The sequence below is a fragment of the Pagrus major genome, chromosome 19 (assembly GCF_040436345.1).
Source record: "Pagrus major chromosome 19, Pma_NU_1.0".
Lineage (NCBI taxonomy): Eukaryota > Metazoa > Chordata > Actinopteri > Spariformes > Sparidae > Pagrus > Pagrus major.
In genome coordinates this window covers 17,202,794-17,223,042 of record NC_133233.1, presented here as the reverse complement: position 1 = coordinate 17,223,042, position 20,249 = coordinate 17,202,794, and the positions used below count along the sequence as shown (strand labels likewise).

The window sequence follows — 20,249 nt, the reverse complement described above, 5'->3', positions numbered from 1 at the left end:
GCAGTGTCTCTTTGCATGTCTCTGACACTGCATCATTAAGTGACCTTAACGCAGCAGTAATGAATCTAATAAATGCTTACCAAATCTGACAAAGTAACAAGTCAGACTTTGCATATGTATGAGTGGGTGTACGTGGTGTGATAGCAAACCACAAGATGAATGAGGAATCTCAAAATAGTCAGTTTCGAGTTTCAGTCTGACCTAAAAAATTGTTTTGGGGCTTTTCTAGCGCATGTATTGATGGAAAATATGTTCTTTTATATGTTCTTATCAAAAAAACATCCTATCAATGACTTTCAGGTTGAAAAAGAGTAACTGCATGATTTTTACTTGAGTAAAGATTTAACAGAACAGAAGAATTTAGATTATTTCACTATTCACTTATTATTCCGGATAAAATATCAGTAATAAAAATGATTTGGCAACCCAGTTTAGTGTCACATTAGTCATGACAGTATGAGGAAGGAAAGGAAAAAGTGAGACAAGCAAGCATAATACAGAAACTAGTTATTTAAAGACAGAAACTAGTTATTTAAATGAAGTTTCTGGGGAGTGAAAGGGAGGGGGGGAAGGACTGTAAATGAAGATTTCATCAGTGTTAATTCTTATTTAAACTTTGACAAAAATTCCCAGATATGAACAACAACAAAAACACCCATGTCTTTGTATATATATGAGGAGATGAATCATCTCTGCCGGGATCACCTGTGACGTAGAAGTGAATGTCTAGCTGGTCGGTTCCTGCAAAGTTGGAGGCAACGCAGCGATACACTCCAGACACCGAGGCCTCTCCTACAGTCAGGACCCCCACTGTCTATGAAAAGCATAAACATCCGAATGAACAAACCCACACTTAGCACACCATTGAACACACACACACACACACACTTATTCATGCACACATGTAAGGTCCAGGCTCATTACCTCTGCCACTGATGGCAGGAATCATATTTTCCATGGGTCCACTGAGCAGACAATAGGGGTCCGTGAGCCAGACCTGCTGCACACTTCCACCCCGGTGGGCAGCTCAACATGCAAGCTGTCGATAAGTATTAATACCGGTGTGTGTTTGCCAATGTGTGTGTGTGAGAAGCGAACATGTGTGCAACGTTTTCCTGTACAGTGAAGTTTCCCGGATGTCTTTTATTATAGAAGTTGTAACAAATGATCCAACTCCTATTCAGATTGGTGCATTCTTGGTCAGTTCTCATCAAAGAATCTTTTAATAAATGCAATTATAATATTTTTTCCAGGAAGAACTGTATTCACTGAACATATTACACATCGTACGTAGCTAAGAATCCTGTTACTAACACAACATTGCTCTGCTGTGACTCACGGTGTGTATTTCAGCTTTACCCACCTTTTTCTTCCCCTGAAGCACTTCCTGTCTGTCTGTAACACTCAGGATGTGGTTGCTTGTGGACGTGGCAGGGATTCTTTCTGTCACAGAGCTCCACAGCAAAGAGGACGTTGGACACACACACCTTGAAGGAGAAGAAGGAGGAGGAGGAGGAAGAAGAGAGGGACAGGGACTCAGCTGTGTTGACACAAATCATTTTATGCTACCTCCAGGTGTGTGTGTGGGTGTTTTTTTCAGCTGTGCTCTGCAGGAGGAAGACCAGAACATCAGGGACAATGTTTAATCATCGCTGCTTGATGTTATCTTCAGCCAAATTCACATCATCATCATAATCGGCAAACCATTTTTATCAATAGCATCACTTCCTCTCACCCTGTCCTGCTGGCTGACAATAGTGGATCTTTGGTGTGCTATGTAATGCTGGATTGTTCATCTATGGAGGATGCAGAGGTGGTATTGTCATCCCGTGGATCAACTTCCTTCCATTCTTAACAAATCATCCCACATTTCCAGGACAAGAGCTCCTCTCCCTCTCAATGACTCTCACAAGTCTAAATCCATAGATTACACCATAGTGCGACTGTGGGAACTAGAGCTTATGCAAGCTGCTTTGTGGTTCATTTATGCATATTTCCTTGTGGTAAAAAACTCTGAAATCATAAAGGCGGTGGGGAGGGGCCTCAGAACACACAACGCTTGATCAATTGGTTTCAGAGTTGAAGGGAAAAGATGTATTAGAGGAGATGAAAAGTGCACTTCACAGTTCATCTCCTTCTCCACGTCTCATAAAATCTAAAAAAGTTACGCTGAAAGATTCAGATGTTTTTAAATCAAATTTGTTTGCGTATATCAAATATGACGATAAATGTTATGTAATGAAAATGTAGCAATTACTTCTACAACAAGAATCAAGTAATATATTGTAGTAGAGCCTTGATTGATTCATTCATGTAGGACCCTGAAACAATTAATTAGTTTTTTTAATACAGTTTTTAATATTATCACTTTTTATATCAATGCGTGTAGTTACTTAATTCACATCATGTTTTAACTAGTACAGACGTTTCATTCAAACCTGAAATTAGGGCCACAACCAATGATTAGTATTTAGGTTATTTATTAATCTCTCGATTTATTTATTTTATTAATTGGTCGTTTAGTTAATAAAATAAAGGAGACGGATCATGTTTCACTATTTTCCCAGAGTCAAAAATGTTGTCTTCATATATTTTGTCCAAAACCCAAATATATTCAATTTCCATTTTATAAAACTGAAACCACTCACTGCTCACATTTAAGAAGCTTGACAGCTTATATTAATGTTAGCATAATTAATTGTTCATCACCAGAAATGTTGCCTAGCTTAATAAATTAACCTAGCAGGCTAGCTAACGGTAAATCAACTAAGGCTAGCTAGCTCAATTGTTTGAACTCTAATGATGATGCTACTTTTCCTAATTGCCTCCTTATTTTGGAAAAAGAGAACTAGAAATTAGTACTCACCCAATGGGAAGAGAGCACAAGGAATAGTTTGACATTTTGGGGGAAATACACTCATTCGGTCTCTTGTTGAGAGTTAGATGAAAAGATATAGCTAGTAGCATGTCTGTAGTGAGGTGCTAACAATCAGCCCTGCCTCCATTAGCTAGCTTAGCTGGTTGCCCAGCAACCACACAGTCAGGCAAGAGGAAAGACTTCAAGGTAAATAATACACTTTTTAAGATTCCTTGACAGGATTACTGCTTCTACAGTAGCTAACCTTCTGTAAAACTACGACTCGTTGTTTAATCAAACGAGATATATAACATATTAATTAGTGAGATTTAGAGGCAGCTTCATATTTCAAGGACAACTATGAGCGTATTGTCGGTTGTCTCTCCTGTGGGGCCTAATTCTTGGCAATAAAGCAAAAAAAACCTATTTTTTTTTATGAGTTAGTGAGAGGGACATTGATTTTTGTGTGTGCAGTTTCTTAAGTCTGAGTGAGTATGAATGTTACGGATGTGTAAAAAGTATTGATAATGAAAATAGCCTAATGGGTCAAACAAACTCTTGGCTGAGGTATACTGTGCTGTACTGAAGGTATTGTCTTAAAAGTTAAAATGTTTCCTCTCTTTGATAATGATGACAATTATGTGAATGATGCTGAAGATTATCTATCTATCTATCTATCTATCTATCTATCTATCTATCTATCTATCTATCCATCTATCCATCCATCCATCTGAAGAATGCAGCTTCATTATTGAGACATTAGTCACCCTCCTCACTGTAAACTGTCGTTTCCACTCTGTTCATTGATCCTGTTTATGGATGTGTCGCTGCCCCTCTCTACTCCCTGTCTCTGTCTGTATCCTTGTCGTCATCCTTCTCTGTCTGTCCTGCGCTCCTCCCTGAGGTTGGTTCCTCTCTGCTCCCTGATTGCTCTTCCTCTTGGCATCTAGTGCACGAATGACCCACCCTGTGCATGACACCACAGCCCTGACACACACACACACACACACATCACACAGGGACAGATTACACCGACACTCCCACGCTTTCCAGGAAAAGCTTTCTTACTCAAAGTTGCACTCACACAAATATGATTAGTTGGATGGGTGTGTGGACACAAGCTTGGTTAGAAACAGAAAATGAACATACACACTCATACCACAGTCACATTCACACAGTGTGTGCCTGCCAACAGGGTGAGCAGCAGCCGCCTGGAAATATGAATGAACTGTTCAGTTGTGTATCAGTGGGGGTCATCTCCTGCCTTTTCTTCCTGTCCTGTTTCGCTGCCTAAAATACACTTTTACCGCTGTCCCTGCCGGTTCCTGTCTCAACCCCGAAATAACCACGAAGACGTATAAACCAATACACAAATATAAGCAAAGTTTAATGCAAAAAGACCCACAAACGACTGATATAACACTTCAATACATATTAACAGATTCATACAAAGCTGGCAAATATTGTCATTCGTCATATGTAAGTTAGTTGTATAAAATTATTAAATATTAGATTCATATATTACTCATAAAACATCTGTATACAAGGAATGGATCACATTGGGAGACACCCGTAGAATGGGACAAACACACACACACACACACACACACACACACACACACACACTCTTACACTTGCTTTACACACACATACACACACACACACACACACACACACGGAAATGGACATTACTAAAACACCTATGGCACTCATTCTCCTAAGATGGCACATACATTTAGATTTTAATGAACTTTCAATACAAAGACAACAGGGCTGTTATACTGACATCATTTGACAAACAAGACATTTTGACATGGGATGACACTGGACAACACAGGATGACATTACATGACAGAGAGCGGTCATAGTCTCTGGTCTGTGGAGACTTCCTACATGGTAGGCGTCTGCTGACCATCAGTCTTTTAATAGAGAACTGTAAGGCATCCCATAGCATCCTCTCTCCTGTTTCGCCCGTCCAAGGTGAGCACATTTTGACCTTCTACCAGTGGCTTAAAAATCGGAACAGAAACTCACAGCTTTTGTGGATGTCAGAATCAGATTAGGGCTTGGGACAGGCACGGATCATGCACCCATTATAGTACCACTCTAGGACACAAAAAACAAAGCAAAGCAGCTCCAGAAATGTGGCTGGTGGATGGATGGAATTGCACTTCTTCTGGCTCAAAATGTCTGAAATGTAAAGAGCATAAACCTACAGGATGGCTGGGTGCAAGGGGGGATTTACATTGGGGGGAATGAAGGAAATAAATAAATAATCAGTAAAGCAGGTGTCCTTATATCCTTAGTGATGTGGCTTATTTTCCTCCTCGTTTCCTGCGTCTCCTGGTCTTCACTGCTCAGCAGTGTTCCAAGTCACTTTCCTCACTTTCCACATCAGTTTAGCAAGCACAGGATCATCACATAGGATCACTGGTAATGTCTCTGAGGGTTCTGGCTGCCATGGAGAAGCACTGATGAGTGTGTGGTGGAGGTGGTGGTGGAGGGGAAGTTTTTCTTCTGTAGAGATGGAGGATGCTGGGTTGGGGTGGAGGGCAGAGCTGGTGAGGGAAGGGGCTGGAGGAGAGGTATGTGTGAGGGGCAGCAGAGTTGGGGGAAGGGGTGTGGGGGTGTTGGGGGTGTGTGTGGGGGGGCTCTCAAGAATAGATCAAGCTCTTGAGGAAGCGGACTGTGCCACGTTTGAAGACGAAGGGACAATCATGCTGCTGGGAAGCGTCTCGCGTCGGAGAGGAAGCCAAACAACGAGAGGAAAAGCGCTCTGATTTTCGCACAGGAAGCCCAGTGCGCCTCCTGCCCGGGCCAGATAAGAGCGCCGCGGTTCCCAGGGCCAGACCCAGGAGTGGGGCCCAGGACCCAGGCGCGAGGCCCCCCATCAGCCTGGGCCAGCCTGGTCCACTGTCCCTGGGCCTCCTCCGGCACGGCGTCAGGCTCGTGGTGCAGCCGGGCTGCAAAGAACAAGGGCCTAGTGAGGATCCAGCCACAAACTGGTCTAAAAACACACTCAATACAGACACTGAGAAGAACCAGAACAGAGCTTTACAAGGACTGCTGAGGAGGCCAAATGTAATCTGCTGAAACATTACTCTGCAAATATACTTGAATTACCTCATGGTAACAAGCTGCAGATTCAGTGCACACCTTATTCGATCTGCAGAAATCTTTATGCAATTTTGAATGACATTTTTGCAGGATGTTTGTTTGCCGTTACGCCAAATTGTGCAATTACAAAAAGTCTGAAATAACTTTGAAATCTGACACTCATCAGTTTAAACTTCACTGTCAGGCAGTGATTAACCACATAATACACAGGTTTTTTGGCCTGTGTTCTTCCATGTGCAGATTGCATGTGACTCAAAACAATCATACATACTGTACTTCTACACTATAATACAATAATGAGGAACAACAGAGGCAGAAATTCAAAATAGCTTTTACCTGAAAACCTAAATATATTGTCTGAGGTTGACATTTCTGCAGGATAAAGAGTTTATATCGCTCTGCCTAGCTTCAGTCTAACAGTGAATATCAGATACTCGTCTACAACATGTTCATGTCCATTATGTAGATTACATTTGGCAGAGACAGACGGATGAAACCACGCTGGAGGCACCTCGGCATGGCGCCATGTGTGAGTGCTGGGGTTAAGGGTCAAGTACACTGATGATGTCAGCGTGTCTCAGAGGGAGAATAGAGTATGGGCGGCTGCTGCGGTGCTCTCAGGTAATACTTAACCTTTCTGACTTGGTCATAAGCAACACAATAAGTGTCTGACCTCCAAGAATAACTCAATCAATGTTTCTGCCAAGTGCCTGCTTGAGCACTCGTGTGTGTGCACGAGTTGACTAAATGACTGTCCCTCGGCATCGCTGGGCTGGGCCATTTCTCATGAGAACTTTATATATAGTGTGTGTGTCAGATATAAGAAAAAGCATCACAGGATGCGGTGTGCAATCACAATAATAAACAGGCCTCTCACCCTGCGTCCTGGACAGGAAATTCATTAAATCATAGCGTTTGATTTGGAAACCAACAAATCGTGACTGAGAACACGGAACTGGCTTCTATTGAAGTGTGTTTTTTTTCTCTGTCCTTTCAAGTCCGAGATACACTGTGTACTTGTGTTTGTGAATGTAGCACACGCGCGCACGCACACACAGACACACACACACGGACACACACAGAGGCTATGCATTTGTATGCACTTAAACAAACATGGAAAAGATCACATGGACAGTAAGAGAACAAACATATGGGGAAAGAGTTGCACAAGCAAGCAAACATATAAACACAGACACGATGAAACACAAACATATTATATGGGTGCATACACACAGACACATAAACACACACACATTTTCACACATTCCCGCACATGAAAGGCCCCCAAAGGCATCTGTTCTGGTTACAAGAAGGAAACGCTGTCTGAACACATGCTGAAATAGACAAAACATGTCTCGTTTTTCAAAATCGCACACACACACACTCAAACACGCACACACACCACATAACATAAAACAAACAAGACATCTTTTTTCATATAATGCATAATAGTATTTACATTATTTTTAGCCTTTGCAGCCAAAATATGTCTAAAATATATCGAGTTTAAATTAATATCAACAAATAAGCTCTACTTTTTTTCTGTGCATACTTTTCTTTGCATACTGCAGTTTTATTTGTTACAATATATTGAGTTTATAAAATTTGATTTATTGGTGTCAACAACAAATAACACAGAGAGCTCAGTTTTGCTGTATGCTCTGCTCTAGATTATCCATATTTTGCCTAGTTTGAGTTTCTGTTTCGATTTCTGTTTCTATTTTCCAATGGTTTATGGCTCATTTCTAGTTTCTTTTCTAGTTTTTTTTAGTCTGGGCTACTTACAGGCCTTTGGACGGGCAGGGATGCCACAGCCACTGGATGTGTGGAGGTGGAACCCCGTGGGATGTGCAGTGAAGTGCTTGTCTGCTCCCTCGTTGCACTGAGCCCGGGTCCTGCAACGACACCGCTTTCTCCCCTATCTGAGGACTCACTGTCAGACGAGAAACCCACAAACAGATACACACACACACACACACACACACACACACACACACACACACACACACACACACACACACACACACACACACACACACACACACAGGCATAAGAGCAAAGTTTAATCACTGAGGGGAGTGAAAGACAGAGCAGAAATGGGTTGGTGGGTGGAGAATTGAACCAGAGCTTCTCACCATTGACCACAAGTCTGAGTGTGAGATTCTGGAAGAGTCCATGTTCCTGGATCCGTACCAGGACAGTGTACTTCCCAGCATCCTCCTCTGCTACGTCCCGGATCACCAGGGAATTTCCTTCCATGTGGTATCTAGAGCACTGGTCCGCTGCCACCTTGCCATCCTTCAACCTGTCAGAAAAAAAAAAGGTTTGGTGAGGAGAGTTGATATCATTTCAAAATAATTTTTCTTCATAAACTTTCATGTAGGAAAATTATTCAGAATTTAACATCACACTATTACACTTAGATTGCGAAATATGATGAGTAATGCTTGGTTGCTCAAGTAAACATTTACATGGAAAAGTCAGGGCTTAAAATAGATTAGGGCGTGTAAGAGATTCTGGAGAAAAATAGTTGATTGTTGAGTCACAAATACTGACACTTTGTAATAGAAGGTCCACCAGTCCAAAGTGTCAGTATTTGACAACCTGGGAATGAGACTCAACAATTAACTATCTCACATATAAAACTTTTGAAGACAGGTTTTATATGGACATCAAGGTGATCTCTTACCAGATGACTTTAGGGGCGGGGAACGCTCGTAGTTTGGGAGAGATTCGGTAAGATTTCTGTCCTGCCTGCACCTCCATCACAGATTCGTGTCTGGGCTTCAGGCGGATAAATGGACGGTCTGAAATTGAGGAAATTGTTGTGTAAGATTAAGAGAGTGAATGGAGAAGTTTGATCATTGTTGTGACATACATCCGCCTCTCAGTTGATGAAACCATCAGAAATAATCAGGAAATATTGAAGTGTAAATGAGTAATCTGTCCAAAATGCCTGTGGTTGATGTTACTAAATGTCAATACCTTTCCTAGAAAGACACTCACCAAAGACAGTAACAGTTACTTTCTGCTGTTTGGTATTTTCCCCGCTGGTGACGCGGCACGTGTAGAGGCCTCGGTCTGAACGCTGGAGCTTCGGGATGGTCAGAATATTGTAGAACAACATGTGCGTTCGATGTTTCAGGAGCCTCTTGGAAGTGAAGCCGGTGTTGTTAACCTGAAGGTGAAGAGGAGAAAACGCCACAGAATTAACACTGAAGGCTCACCCCTGTGTCGTTAACATTTATTTTGAAAAGCTGTGAACAATAGAGGTGGCAGTTTCGTTTACTGAAAATCTATTAACTGAATTTCTTCTTGAATTAATAAAAAAAACAAGAAAAAAAAAGAATCCACTGATTTACAACTCCAGTATCAGACAGTGAGAAACCAACGGGCCTTATCAATGATTTACTTGATGGGCTGAGAGTGGGTGAGTCCTTATTAAAGGGTTTATTTCACTGCAATAATCTGTCAAATCCAGACTTGTAAATGTTAAATAGTTAATAATACACAAGATGCTCTGTAGTTATGTAGTCAAACTGCAATAATCCTCCAATCCAGCTTGTGTTTTTTTATGATGCATTTTACAACCTGAAACCCAAAGAGTTGTCTTTAAAAATAACTTCTCACTAATCTATGTAGCTTTAATAAGTGATTTATTAAACAATGAGGAAGTCATAGTCACAACTAATAAACCCTAAAGCCATACTGTAGATCATAAAGTGGTACAGTACTGGGACTTCACTGCTACTGAGATCCTATCCTTTGCAACTCAAAGCTACTACAAAAAACTGTTTTGTTGATTCTGGCTGTGGACAAAAGTTGTATGAGCACCACCGCCTCCTGTCTAAAGATCTTGATCTGGTTAGAACTTGCATTTGTTTTGAAAGCAAGTGAAAGAAAGAGATACATATTTTATCTCCGCCAAGGAGGTTATGTTTTCAACTGTGTTAGTTGGTTTGTCAGCAGGATTACACAAAAACTACAGAACAGATTTCCACAAAACTTGGATGGAGGATGGGTCTCAGCCCAAGATAGATCCAATTAACTTTTGGTGCGGATAAAGGGACGCATCCAGGGGTTTTTCCTCACTTTCTTGAACATGATTTGAACTGACTTAATGTATTATTTGATATTGGATTGAGCCAATTAAATTAAAGGGGAACTGTTGGGCCTTGGTGGAGGTAAAATAAATCTAACAGTAACTTGGAGAACATTTGACTTTTGCTCACATAAACTTTTAAAATAGTAGCTTTATAACTACTTTTAAATATCTACAAAAAGAAAGGGAACTTAACCAGCTTGCCATGAAACTTCAGATCACACAGACCCTCTGAAGGTAACAGAATAATACACTCCTGCTCAGTCTCTGTCAAAGGTCGTTTGTCATCTAAACCTGTGCTTCTCTGCTTCATACAAAGTCTCCACAGACTTTAATGTAGGTCTGACCTTTCCGGGGTAATCCCAGGTGATGTTGACTCTGGTATTCAGCTCCCCAGTGGCAGTGCAGTTCAAGACCAGTCTCTCTCCCTTCAGGGCCTGCACTGGTCCACTGCTGTTCAGATACACGTCCATAATGTTACTCACTGTGACAGAAAAGAAAGAAATATAGGAAATTTGATACAAAGTCAAAATGGACAGGAGGTTTCGCTTAGAAAACACTGATTTGTTTTGTATCTAAAGTGAAATTATATGCAGCTGACCCGTTCTGTGTACAAAGTATACACGTGACTTGTGTGTGACGCCGTCAGTGATTGTCTGGCAGAAGAACAGGCCGATGTAAAAGAAGGTGGGAGTTCGGATGGTGAAGCCTTGCTTGCTGTTCCAAATAATGTTCCTCTGGTCCGGACTCAGGCTGTGGTGGGGGAACTGCTGGAGGAGGACAAGAAGACAACACCCATCAAATGTGTCACTGTACCGAAACCGTAAGAACAGCGGCAATGACATACTTTTACCATTGAAGTGAAATCTCACTTAGAAGTGCAGACATAATGTACCAACAGAATCAAAGCTCCAGGAACACAGTGACTCATTCTGATATCATAAAAACATCAAAAATAGCAAATAATAAAGAAACATATTCACAAGATTAATCAACTCTAAAAGTGCTTTTGTGCACAAAAGATAAGTAGTGTGGTGAATGCATACAGGCTATCAACACCCAAGTTTTAATCCATAGGTATACACACCATGTGTGTGTGTGTAGACGCACAAAACTAATTCACGATCATCGTTAACTAGAGCGCTTGATGTAGTAAAATGCGGCCTCAGTGTTCTGGTTTTTTCTTTTTGGCCACTCGGGGCCTCCAAATCCAGCTAGTCCATCCTCTTACTCTGGGTTTTAGTTTTTAATGGACCATCCACCTCACGCTGGGTTTCTTTTGGAATCTGATCATCTTTTGGTCATGCAAAGAAAACCTCAAGTAGATGCCAGTTATACAATCTGTCAAACGTAGATGATACTGCGTGTGTTGGCTTTTATAATTCTTGGCTACTTTGACGTGGATGCTTGTGTAACCGTGCAACCTTGTTGTTTTCTTGGAGGCAGCCTCGAGGAAATGTTTACTAGAGTTTCTGTGACACAGTGGAAGCCTCCCACCCTCTCCCAGGGGAACAGGTAGACCTCCCCACCACACACACACACACACACACACACACTTCCGTCCTCTCCTGCACCCCCAGTGTGAACTGGCTGATATCACCCCTCCCAGAGTCAGGTGACCCTCTCAGACGCCACTGAGCTCCTCCTCCTCTGTCCTGTAAAGTAGATGTTTTACACTTTTCCCTCCGCCCGAACTCAATGACGCCCCATCTGAGCGCCCTCAGTGCCCTCTCTGCCCCTCTCACCTCCATCCTCCCAACCTGCATGTAAAATATGCGAAGGTGGAGAAACAGGAGAAGGAGCAGAGGAGTGAAGGAGTCAGAGGAGTCAGGATATGAGAAACGTGACTCCAGTCCATCTCCTCGCATCCTGTTACTACAGGATATAGACATTTCGACTGGAACCCCGGGTCGACCCCGTCATCCTGGACCTCCTGGTCACTTTCACAGCGAGAGCGAGAGAGCAGTGCCTCCTGGGTATTGTTCCCAGTGACAAGGGTCACATTAGAGATCCAGGCGAAGTGCAAAATCCTTCCAGGAAAAAAACACTCTAGAGGCCCTGACAGTGAGTGGATTCCTGGTCCAGGCCGGCCAGTGCAGGGTTAGAGGAGGGAGAGGGAGATGAAGGAAGAGGAGGAGAGCTATTTTTAGATTAATTACCTTTGTGGCTCCAGCCATTTGTGAGGAGATGGAAGCAGGATTAAAAAATGTGTGCGTGTGTGTAATGATGTCCAGTTATGTCTGTTTTAAGATCAGATTCATAGTTTGGAGACTTGTAGGATATGTTGCACAGGGTCTAGTTTGTCCTTAATTGCACTTCCTAGATCCAAAATCCAGAGAATTTCAAGTTCCTATTGTCCTTTGCACTTGTTGCAGCTTTCCACTTGTTTTTTAGCCATACTCAGTGAATACAGTGAAATTTTTGTCCAGACATTCATGGTCCCAGTTGATTGATCCCTCTGACTTTGATCATCCCCTGACTTTCCCTCTGGTGCTACAATAGGGTTCATATTTATTGTTTTGAGTGAAAAGTCTCAACAACTATTGGATGAACTGACATAAAATATAATTCAGACATTCATGTTCGCCTCAGGGTGAATTGTAATGAGTTTGGTGATCCTTGGGCTTTGGTGCTAGCGGCATAACAACATATGTAGTAGGGGGTCCCTGCTGTCTTTCTATCAGCTACCTTGGCCTAAAAATGCTGAAGACCCCTGGACTGTTTCATTAAAAAGACAACTACTTTACATTTTTGGTTTTTATATATGTTCATGTGCATGTAAAAGGTCTTGAAAGTTGAAAAGCACAAAGTCCGCACCAACAGGAGATCCTCTCTCCTCTCTCCTCGCTCCTGAAACACGTCGTCAGAACATGGTCGAAGTGAAGCTAACTGGAAGCTGAAAACAGGACAGAGCTGACCAGAGACACAGTGAGCTGTGCTGGCTCAAGCGTGTGTGAGCAGACCAATCAGATGAGACTGGGTATTCAGGAGGGGGGAGCTTAAAGAGACAGGAGCTGAAACAGAGCGTTTCAGACAGAGGGGGAATACAGTGCTGCAGCACTGGACACTATGAGAAAACTGGTGTGTTTTTTAAGCAATAAAGCTTGTAAGTCTATTCTAGTAGTAACCCAGAATAAAATCATGAAGCTGAAAATGAGCAGAATACATCTCCTTTAAAAGGACACTCAAGGTTTTACATGTCAAAGTGAATTTACTAGTCTGGACAAGTGCTTTTTAGCCACTGATAACGGTTGTATAATTTATTCTCTGGCTCTGGAGGAGCATTTGTCAAGTGTGAAAAAAATACTTAGGTGACATTACTTAATTGCTTGGATGATACACATTTTTAAAGGAAAGCGTTTGGTACAAACTGAGGGTGAGTGAGGACTTTGAAATCGTCTTCCAGCAAAAAGGGTCTAACAAAGATGCTTTTGAGTTGCAAGACGAGAAATGTTGAACCTGCGATTTTTTAACTTTGAAGTATGCAAAGAATCTGACACTGCTGCACCAACTTTGACTATTCTGTTCTAATCTGTCTCCTACAAGTCTTCCAACTTTATCAATGTGCAATACTTAATTGTTGGGGTGTCCATTGAATACACTTTTATTCCTTCTCTTATTCTTTGTGTATCTGTTACAACAAAAACAGTCCAGTCCAGAGCCTTCTGTATGTTTTACCACTACTCTATTGTAGTAACACCACAATAAGCTTCCTACAGTGACGCACAAGCCATCATACTAATGATCAGCGTTCGTGATTAAAGAGAATGGACTGTACTTTGATCTGTTGGGGCCAACAGTAGCTACCTCTGCTTCCTCCACCAGGCTAACCAGCTGTTTTAAGTATCAGTCGGGGGAAGTTGGCAGCCAGGATTCCTACTACAAGAGGTGGAGGGTGAGATGTGGGAAGTGGTGCTGGCCGGGGGCCAAAGGGGCACTCCAGACCTCATGTCCTGTCTCCAGAGGTAGAAACAGCGCCAACAGGACGCTAAGGGCGCCGCGCCATCGGAAAAAGGCAGTAAAGAAAGGGACATCTCTGACTGGAAGGGGTTTCTTGCAGATTTAAGCAGACAGACGTAAATAACATTTACACATCAACAGACACTCACACAAAGCAGAAACAGACACACACGCAGACAGCAAGCGCTCTAAACACTCCTCTTTGCACTCAGAGTAACATTGTCCACACACCCCCTCACTCAGCACTCAAGCACCAACACTCACAAACATATCCGCACACACTTTCACACATATCCGCAGACGGACACAAACAAACGGACACACACGCCACAGAGTAATGGCTGCCAAGATAAGAACAATGTGAATGATCTGGAGAGGGACGCTGCATTCTGTGCATATGTGAGCCCCGATGGAAAAAAAAAATGGCACAAGTGATGATGTGCAGAGAAGGTGAGTGGTGTGATTGGGCAGAGAAGGACACGAGTGTGTATATTCAACATGGATTAAATCACATGCACTGACCTTGACCAGTGTGGTGGTGACATTCGGGTGGGTGACCCGGCAGGGGATGACCAGCGGCTGCTTCTCCTTCATGTACAACACATCTGGGCTCATACCCGGATGGTCCACAAATGGCTGCTGGCTGTCTGAAACCCAAACACTGCGGTCAGGGACACATATGGTACAGATAATAAGCATGTCAAATAAATGCATAAACAAAGACTATTTCTATATGAGAGTAGACACCCATGTGTCAGCTAGATCACTGAAATTACAGAAATTACAGAAATAGGGACATCGCCACTTGGCCTTGGTTGACAGGGTTATGAGATATTTATTTATGTATTACACTCCAGGGATGCAACTTGTGATTACACTGAAGATTCACTTCATTTCATTGATGAAAATATAGTGAAAAATCCCAGATTCTCAGAGCCTGGGTCAACGTCTTCAAATGTCCAAACAGTGACATAAAAGAGAGAAAAGCAGACAGTCCTAAGAAGCTGGAAGAGAGATTGTATTATGATAATTTTGCTGGTTGAAAGAGCAAAAATTCTATAATCATTTATAAAAGTGATTGCAAACAAACTTCCCGACTTAAATTAATCGACTTCTTGTTTCAGCTCTATTCATTTTTGATATTTCTGCCTCCTACCAGTAAGTCAATAAGGTTAATCTCTTCACAGAAACCAGGCCCTGGTTACTCTGGATAATCCACAGATGTTAACGCCAACATGTAACATAGGAAAATATTTCTTGTGTAGAGAGATGTTCCGCTGAAAAGTTTCACAATGACACAGTGTCAGGAAAGACGTGCTGCTGTTGTGTTTCCTTAAGGTTAAATCTGTCAGCTCACTTTCATTTCTATTTGGGTGGAGGCAGAAATGTCTTTGAGAGGCAAATAACTCAAAACACTGACTGATAAAATCAATATTTTGCATCTACTTAGAGCACTGTGAGTCACTATCTCATCTTTCAATGCTATCTTTGTTTGCTGTTTTTCTTTTTAACCCGAAGAACGAAAGTGAAGTTCCTTTTTTCTGTCCTGTAGGCAGGTATTCCTCTCAGGCTCAGTACCTTTCACCATAAAGGTAGGGCAACATGTAAATGGACTGGGAGGCATAACCCAGGGCAAAAGTGCCAAAACACTCACCACTTGCTGCTGCTCTCTAAGTTTGCTGCTTTGAGCACAAGGTAATAGCTAAAGGTGACTCACAAGAGTGCATCGACATTTTTAGCAACTCAGTAGGAGGACGATGTTCAGAGAGATTTTGGTAAGAAAATCAACCTGAAACAACAAAATATGATTTTAAAACAGTGAAGGAGACGTGTCCTCCCATCCCAGCTGAAATTACTTCCTTGATTAAGTGAAATATGTTTTTTTTTTAATCACTTTCCCTGAACTAGCCTGTTGATTTCAAACAGAAAGGAAAGAAAACAATCAGCAGCCTATATTCACAAACACACACACACACACACACACACACACATCCAAGTATCAATCTCAATAACAAACAAAAACAAACAAGACACACTCCTAAATATACACACCCATTCATTGAATACCCATTCAGCAAATGACTGCCTGCAGTCAACAATAAACACACAGATTGTTTAGAAGTAATCAAACGGCCTCGCTGTGCTTTCTCCTCCCAGCTCGACTACTGTATGAGTCCTGTGCCATTGAAAAGTGTGGGTGTTGCTCACTGTATTGTTTGTTACCGTAGGGTGTTATTCAAGGAAAGCAAATCTCTGAACATTCGAACAAAAGTACCCCAAGGACTAGCGGACTGAGGGCTTCCTTCTCTCGCTTTGATTCCTAATAGAGGACTCGGGGAGGGAGGCAACGTCTGAGCAGAGCCGCGGGCCAAGTCTGACGCTTAATGGACATGGTGACCTGAGCGATTGATGGCCCCCGAGGGTCCTGTTGGCCAAACAGTAGCGTGCCCTGTGACCCTGGCATCCAGCCCGGCTCCCTGCCCGGTGCAGCCCAGCCCGATCAGCGTCACCCTCCAGGACAGGGAGGAACCGGCTGGGCAGACATCGCGCCTCCTCTGCCCCTGGATACCACTGAGCCACTGGCCTTCATCTTATCCTTCTCAGCTTCTCTCTCACACACACACACACACTTCTACACACCTCCCCGCCGCCACCTTTTAGAGACACAGCGACATCCCCTCCCAGCACACCCCCTTCGAGCCCTTCCCCTCCCTCCCCCAAGCACAGGATGCTTCAAGCAAGGCTGAGCAGAGCAGATAAGGCTGATGCCCTGGGAAACTCTGCCCAGGCCTGAGCCTTTCAGCAGCTGGGCTATTCCTGGCCTCGAGGTAGCACGTAAACGAAAGTAAAAAAGGATTTATATATAGACAACAGGGAGGTAGTCCCGGGCTGAGAAAAGAGAGGCAGGGGAGTCAAGGGGGGGTGGGTGAAACTGTGCCAGAGTCATCTAGAAGGATGTGTTGCTGGGACAAACAGTGTTTAGATATTATTGGCTCTCTGGCATTGGTCTGTATTTAGCACCCACCACATCCTGTTTAACCTGGGGATATAAACAATAAGCATGAGGGGGTGAAGGAGTGTGGGCCTTCTCAACGAGTGCCAGAGAAAAGAAAAGAAGTTGTTCTCTTGGGCAGCAGCAGTGTCTTCTTACCTGTGACATATACATAGATGGAGGTCTGTTTTCGGGTTCGGTGCCGGTATCTGCAGCGGAACAGGCCGGTGTGCTGCACCTGGCTGCGGCTCACCGTCACAACGCTGCAGTACTGCGTGCTCGTCCTCCCGCAGCGAGACTCCTCCACTCGCACCTGATCTCTGGACAAACCTGACGGGAACGCCCATGACAGCTCCCAGCGACCCCTGGCCAACAGGCAGTTAAAAGTTTGCTTAGAAAAAACTTGGCAATCTTTGTATGTGCTTCCCCACACAGTTTGTATTGTATCATAGAGTAGGAAACCTTATCACTTCATCTAATGATTGCATAAGGCAGGTGATTCTTGCCATAACTTGATAAGTTGATTTACTTTCAGGCTGTGGATAAATGAGAGGTTTATTGAGACTCAGCCAAGTCGCCAGAATAAAATGTTGGTATTTTACATTTCTGCAAATCATGGAAACACATTTCATTTGTAAATGTCATTTGCATCATTTCTGCAATCTGTGTAATATCACATCACATCTATATGAGCTGATTTTCATATCTCTACATATAAGACAGCTGTCAAAATAGAGACCACTGATTGAGACGGGGTTTCAAGATGTTGGGACATTTTCTAGCTGTGTTGGTGGCATCAAAACCAGATATTTTTGATGAGATGTCGGGACAATATGCAGCCAAAAACCAGGTATTTTTAACAAGAATTCCTAGCCATGTTAGTGGCAACAAAACTTGATAATTTTCCACCCCTGTTAGTGGTAATAAAACCAGGCATTTTTAATAAGATGCCAGGAAATTTGCCATGTTTGAAGCGACAGAACCAGGCAAACCAAAACATGATATTTTCCTAAACCTAACCAAGTGGTTTTTGTTCCTAAAAGTAACCCAACTTTAAGCACAGCGTTGTCACAACACAAAATAAAAGACAAACCTAAAGAAGAAGAAAGGTTGCAACATTTATTCTGGCGATTGGGTTGTGAAACTTTGACTGCACTGATGAAACCTGTCGAATTACATTTCTCTGAAAAAAGTCAAATAGGAAACAGCAGATTTGTGGTCAAAATACTGTTAATAGCAAGAGGGACTAGGGCTGAATAACTCCACTGACAGAGGACCATTGTGCTAGTAACTGTTGAAGAAGTGCTTGTAATGGACTAACAGTGATTGATATGAAAGCGCCTTGGGATGAGGTCCAATTTCATTGGTCAAAGTCAGCTTGGTGTCTCAATAAATCATTTAATGACATTCTAATGAGTCTCTTCATGGTGATTTTGGTGATTATTTTTCTGTTACTATGAGGATACTAAGCCTTGAAGATGGGAATGTTTGCTTTGACTTGCAGGGGTCTATCACAGTGATCGCCAATTCTTTGTCCCACCATAGCTCCAACTGGCTTGGATCCATCTACCTGAAACTCACCTGCAGCTGAGCAGTAGTGTCTGGTTGGTGTCCAGGACCAACTGCCGAGATTTCACATCCAGAATAGGGACGCTGTACTTCCCCTTCTGATCTTTATCTGCAGAGGTCAGAAGAGAGGATGAGAGTACAGAAAACTCCATCACTGATTTAAATGCATTATACCGTAGCATGGGTTGTCTAGTAGTGACTGTAAGGTCATTGATTTATTCAACAATAGAGGTCAGAGCTCAGCTTGTAAAACTTTAGTATGCAACATTATTTAGGGACATCTGGGCCGGATGCTCACTCTGAAATGTGGGCTTGAATCTGGGATTCCACAGAAAGAGAATTTCTGGTTTATTAATAAACTAATCGTGCAATAATAGTGGATACACCTTTACAATTATTCAATTCTAATCTTATGAATGGGAGTCGCCTTTGTGTGGACCCAGACCTACATGAGACCACTTTCAGAGGAAATCCTGGAAGGCAAAACACTTTACAAGGAATAAATATTTTCAGACAGTTCCCATAAGCTCTGTCCATTAGAGACCGGACTAAACTGGACTCTTGACTCTCTGATTGCAGAACCGATCTTGGGTCCAAGCTCCACCGCACGTCCTCCATCAGGGCCACAGTATCTGTGACCCTCCTCACATCAGGCCACTTGACAAGCTTGTGTGGAAATGCGTAAGCAGCGTCCCTCTTGTTTATCAAATGAAGGCATTTCTCCACTCCATCGCTGAGGTTTATTAATGAGAGATAAAGACGACTGTCTGTCCGCCCTTCCTTCCTCCCAACAACAGCGGAAACATCATTCAGGGAAGTCCGTCCTTCACTGTGACTGGTCCTCACAGAGTGAGACTCAAAACACTCCTCACATCACAACTGTCTTACTGCTCTGCCAGTAGTTAAATCACTAGAACAGCAGCGAGCGAGTTTATCACTAAAGTCCATTATTACCATTCATTGTCAGCATCATTGTTCCCAGTGGATGCCCCATTGAGCAGATCCAACATTACTCACACTGCTAGCACTTCCTATACTATTTCCTTGCATTTCAGTGAGTCAGTAGGCAAGACACACACACACACACACACACACACACACACACACACACACACACACACACACACACACACACACACACACACACACACACACACACACACACACACACACACACACACACACACACGGCAGGGAAAGGGGAAGTTTGGGATGTCCTCCTTCTGTGGCCTTTTCAACAAGCTGTGAAGTGTCTAAAAGCACCTTTTACAAAGTACTCAGTCCGGTTTTCCTGATACTTCACCAAAGTGGCACAGAAAGTTCAGGTTTTTGCACACAGGAAACTAAAACCATCATGTGAAAGTTATCTTTTTGTGGCAGTCTTCCACACAGTCACTCAACATTACCTGGAAAACATTGTTCTACTGACTTATCAGGTATTTTCCAGGAACACTTGGCAGGATAAAAAAATATTGTTGGTGTCAGTTTTCAAGGGTGGAAAAATGCTTTCACTCATACAAAAGTGATATTCATCACTGAAATGAAATGAGGAAATGACTGAAACATAAATTACTGCATCTAATCTCAAGAGCCTTAAAATGACTTCTATATAACATAATGCACATTTGTTTATATTATATTGTTAGTTTTCC

General features: G+C 42.6%; 1 protein-coding gene across 2 annotated transcripts in view; it reads right to left on the bottom strand.

Moving 5' to 3' along the window:
• flt1 (fms related receptor tyrosine kinase 1) overlaps window positions 1-20,249 on the bottom strand; it is a 35,796-nt gene that overhangs the window by 13,401 nt on the left and 2,146 nt on the right. The window contains exons 2-12 of one of the 2 annotated variants that reach the window (XM_073488347.1): window positions 18,610-18,706; window positions 17,188-17,393; window positions 14,559-14,683; window positions 10,678-10,846; window positions 10,424-10,560; window positions 8,981-9,152; window positions 8,664-8,781; window positions 8,110-8,279; window positions 7,760-7,907; window positions 1,364-1,487; window positions 706-814 (exon numbers count right to left, since the gene is read on the bottom strand). In XM_073488347.1, the coding sequence (XP_073344448.1) occupies window positions 706-814; window positions 1,364-1,487; window positions 7,760-7,907; window positions 8,110-8,279; window positions 8,664-8,781; window positions 8,981-9,152; window positions 10,424-10,560; window positions 10,678-10,846; window positions 14,559-14,683; window positions 17,188-17,393; window positions 18,610-18,706 (1,575 nt within the window). The remainder of the gene's footprint in view (window positions 1-705; window positions 815-1,363; window positions 1,488-7,759; window positions 7,908-8,109; window positions 8,280-8,663; window positions 8,782-8,980; window positions 9,153-10,423; window positions 10,561-10,677; window positions 10,847-14,558; window positions 14,684-17,187; window positions 17,394-18,609; window positions 18,707-20,249) is intronic. The other variant, XM_073488348.1, reaches the window with a different exon arrangement.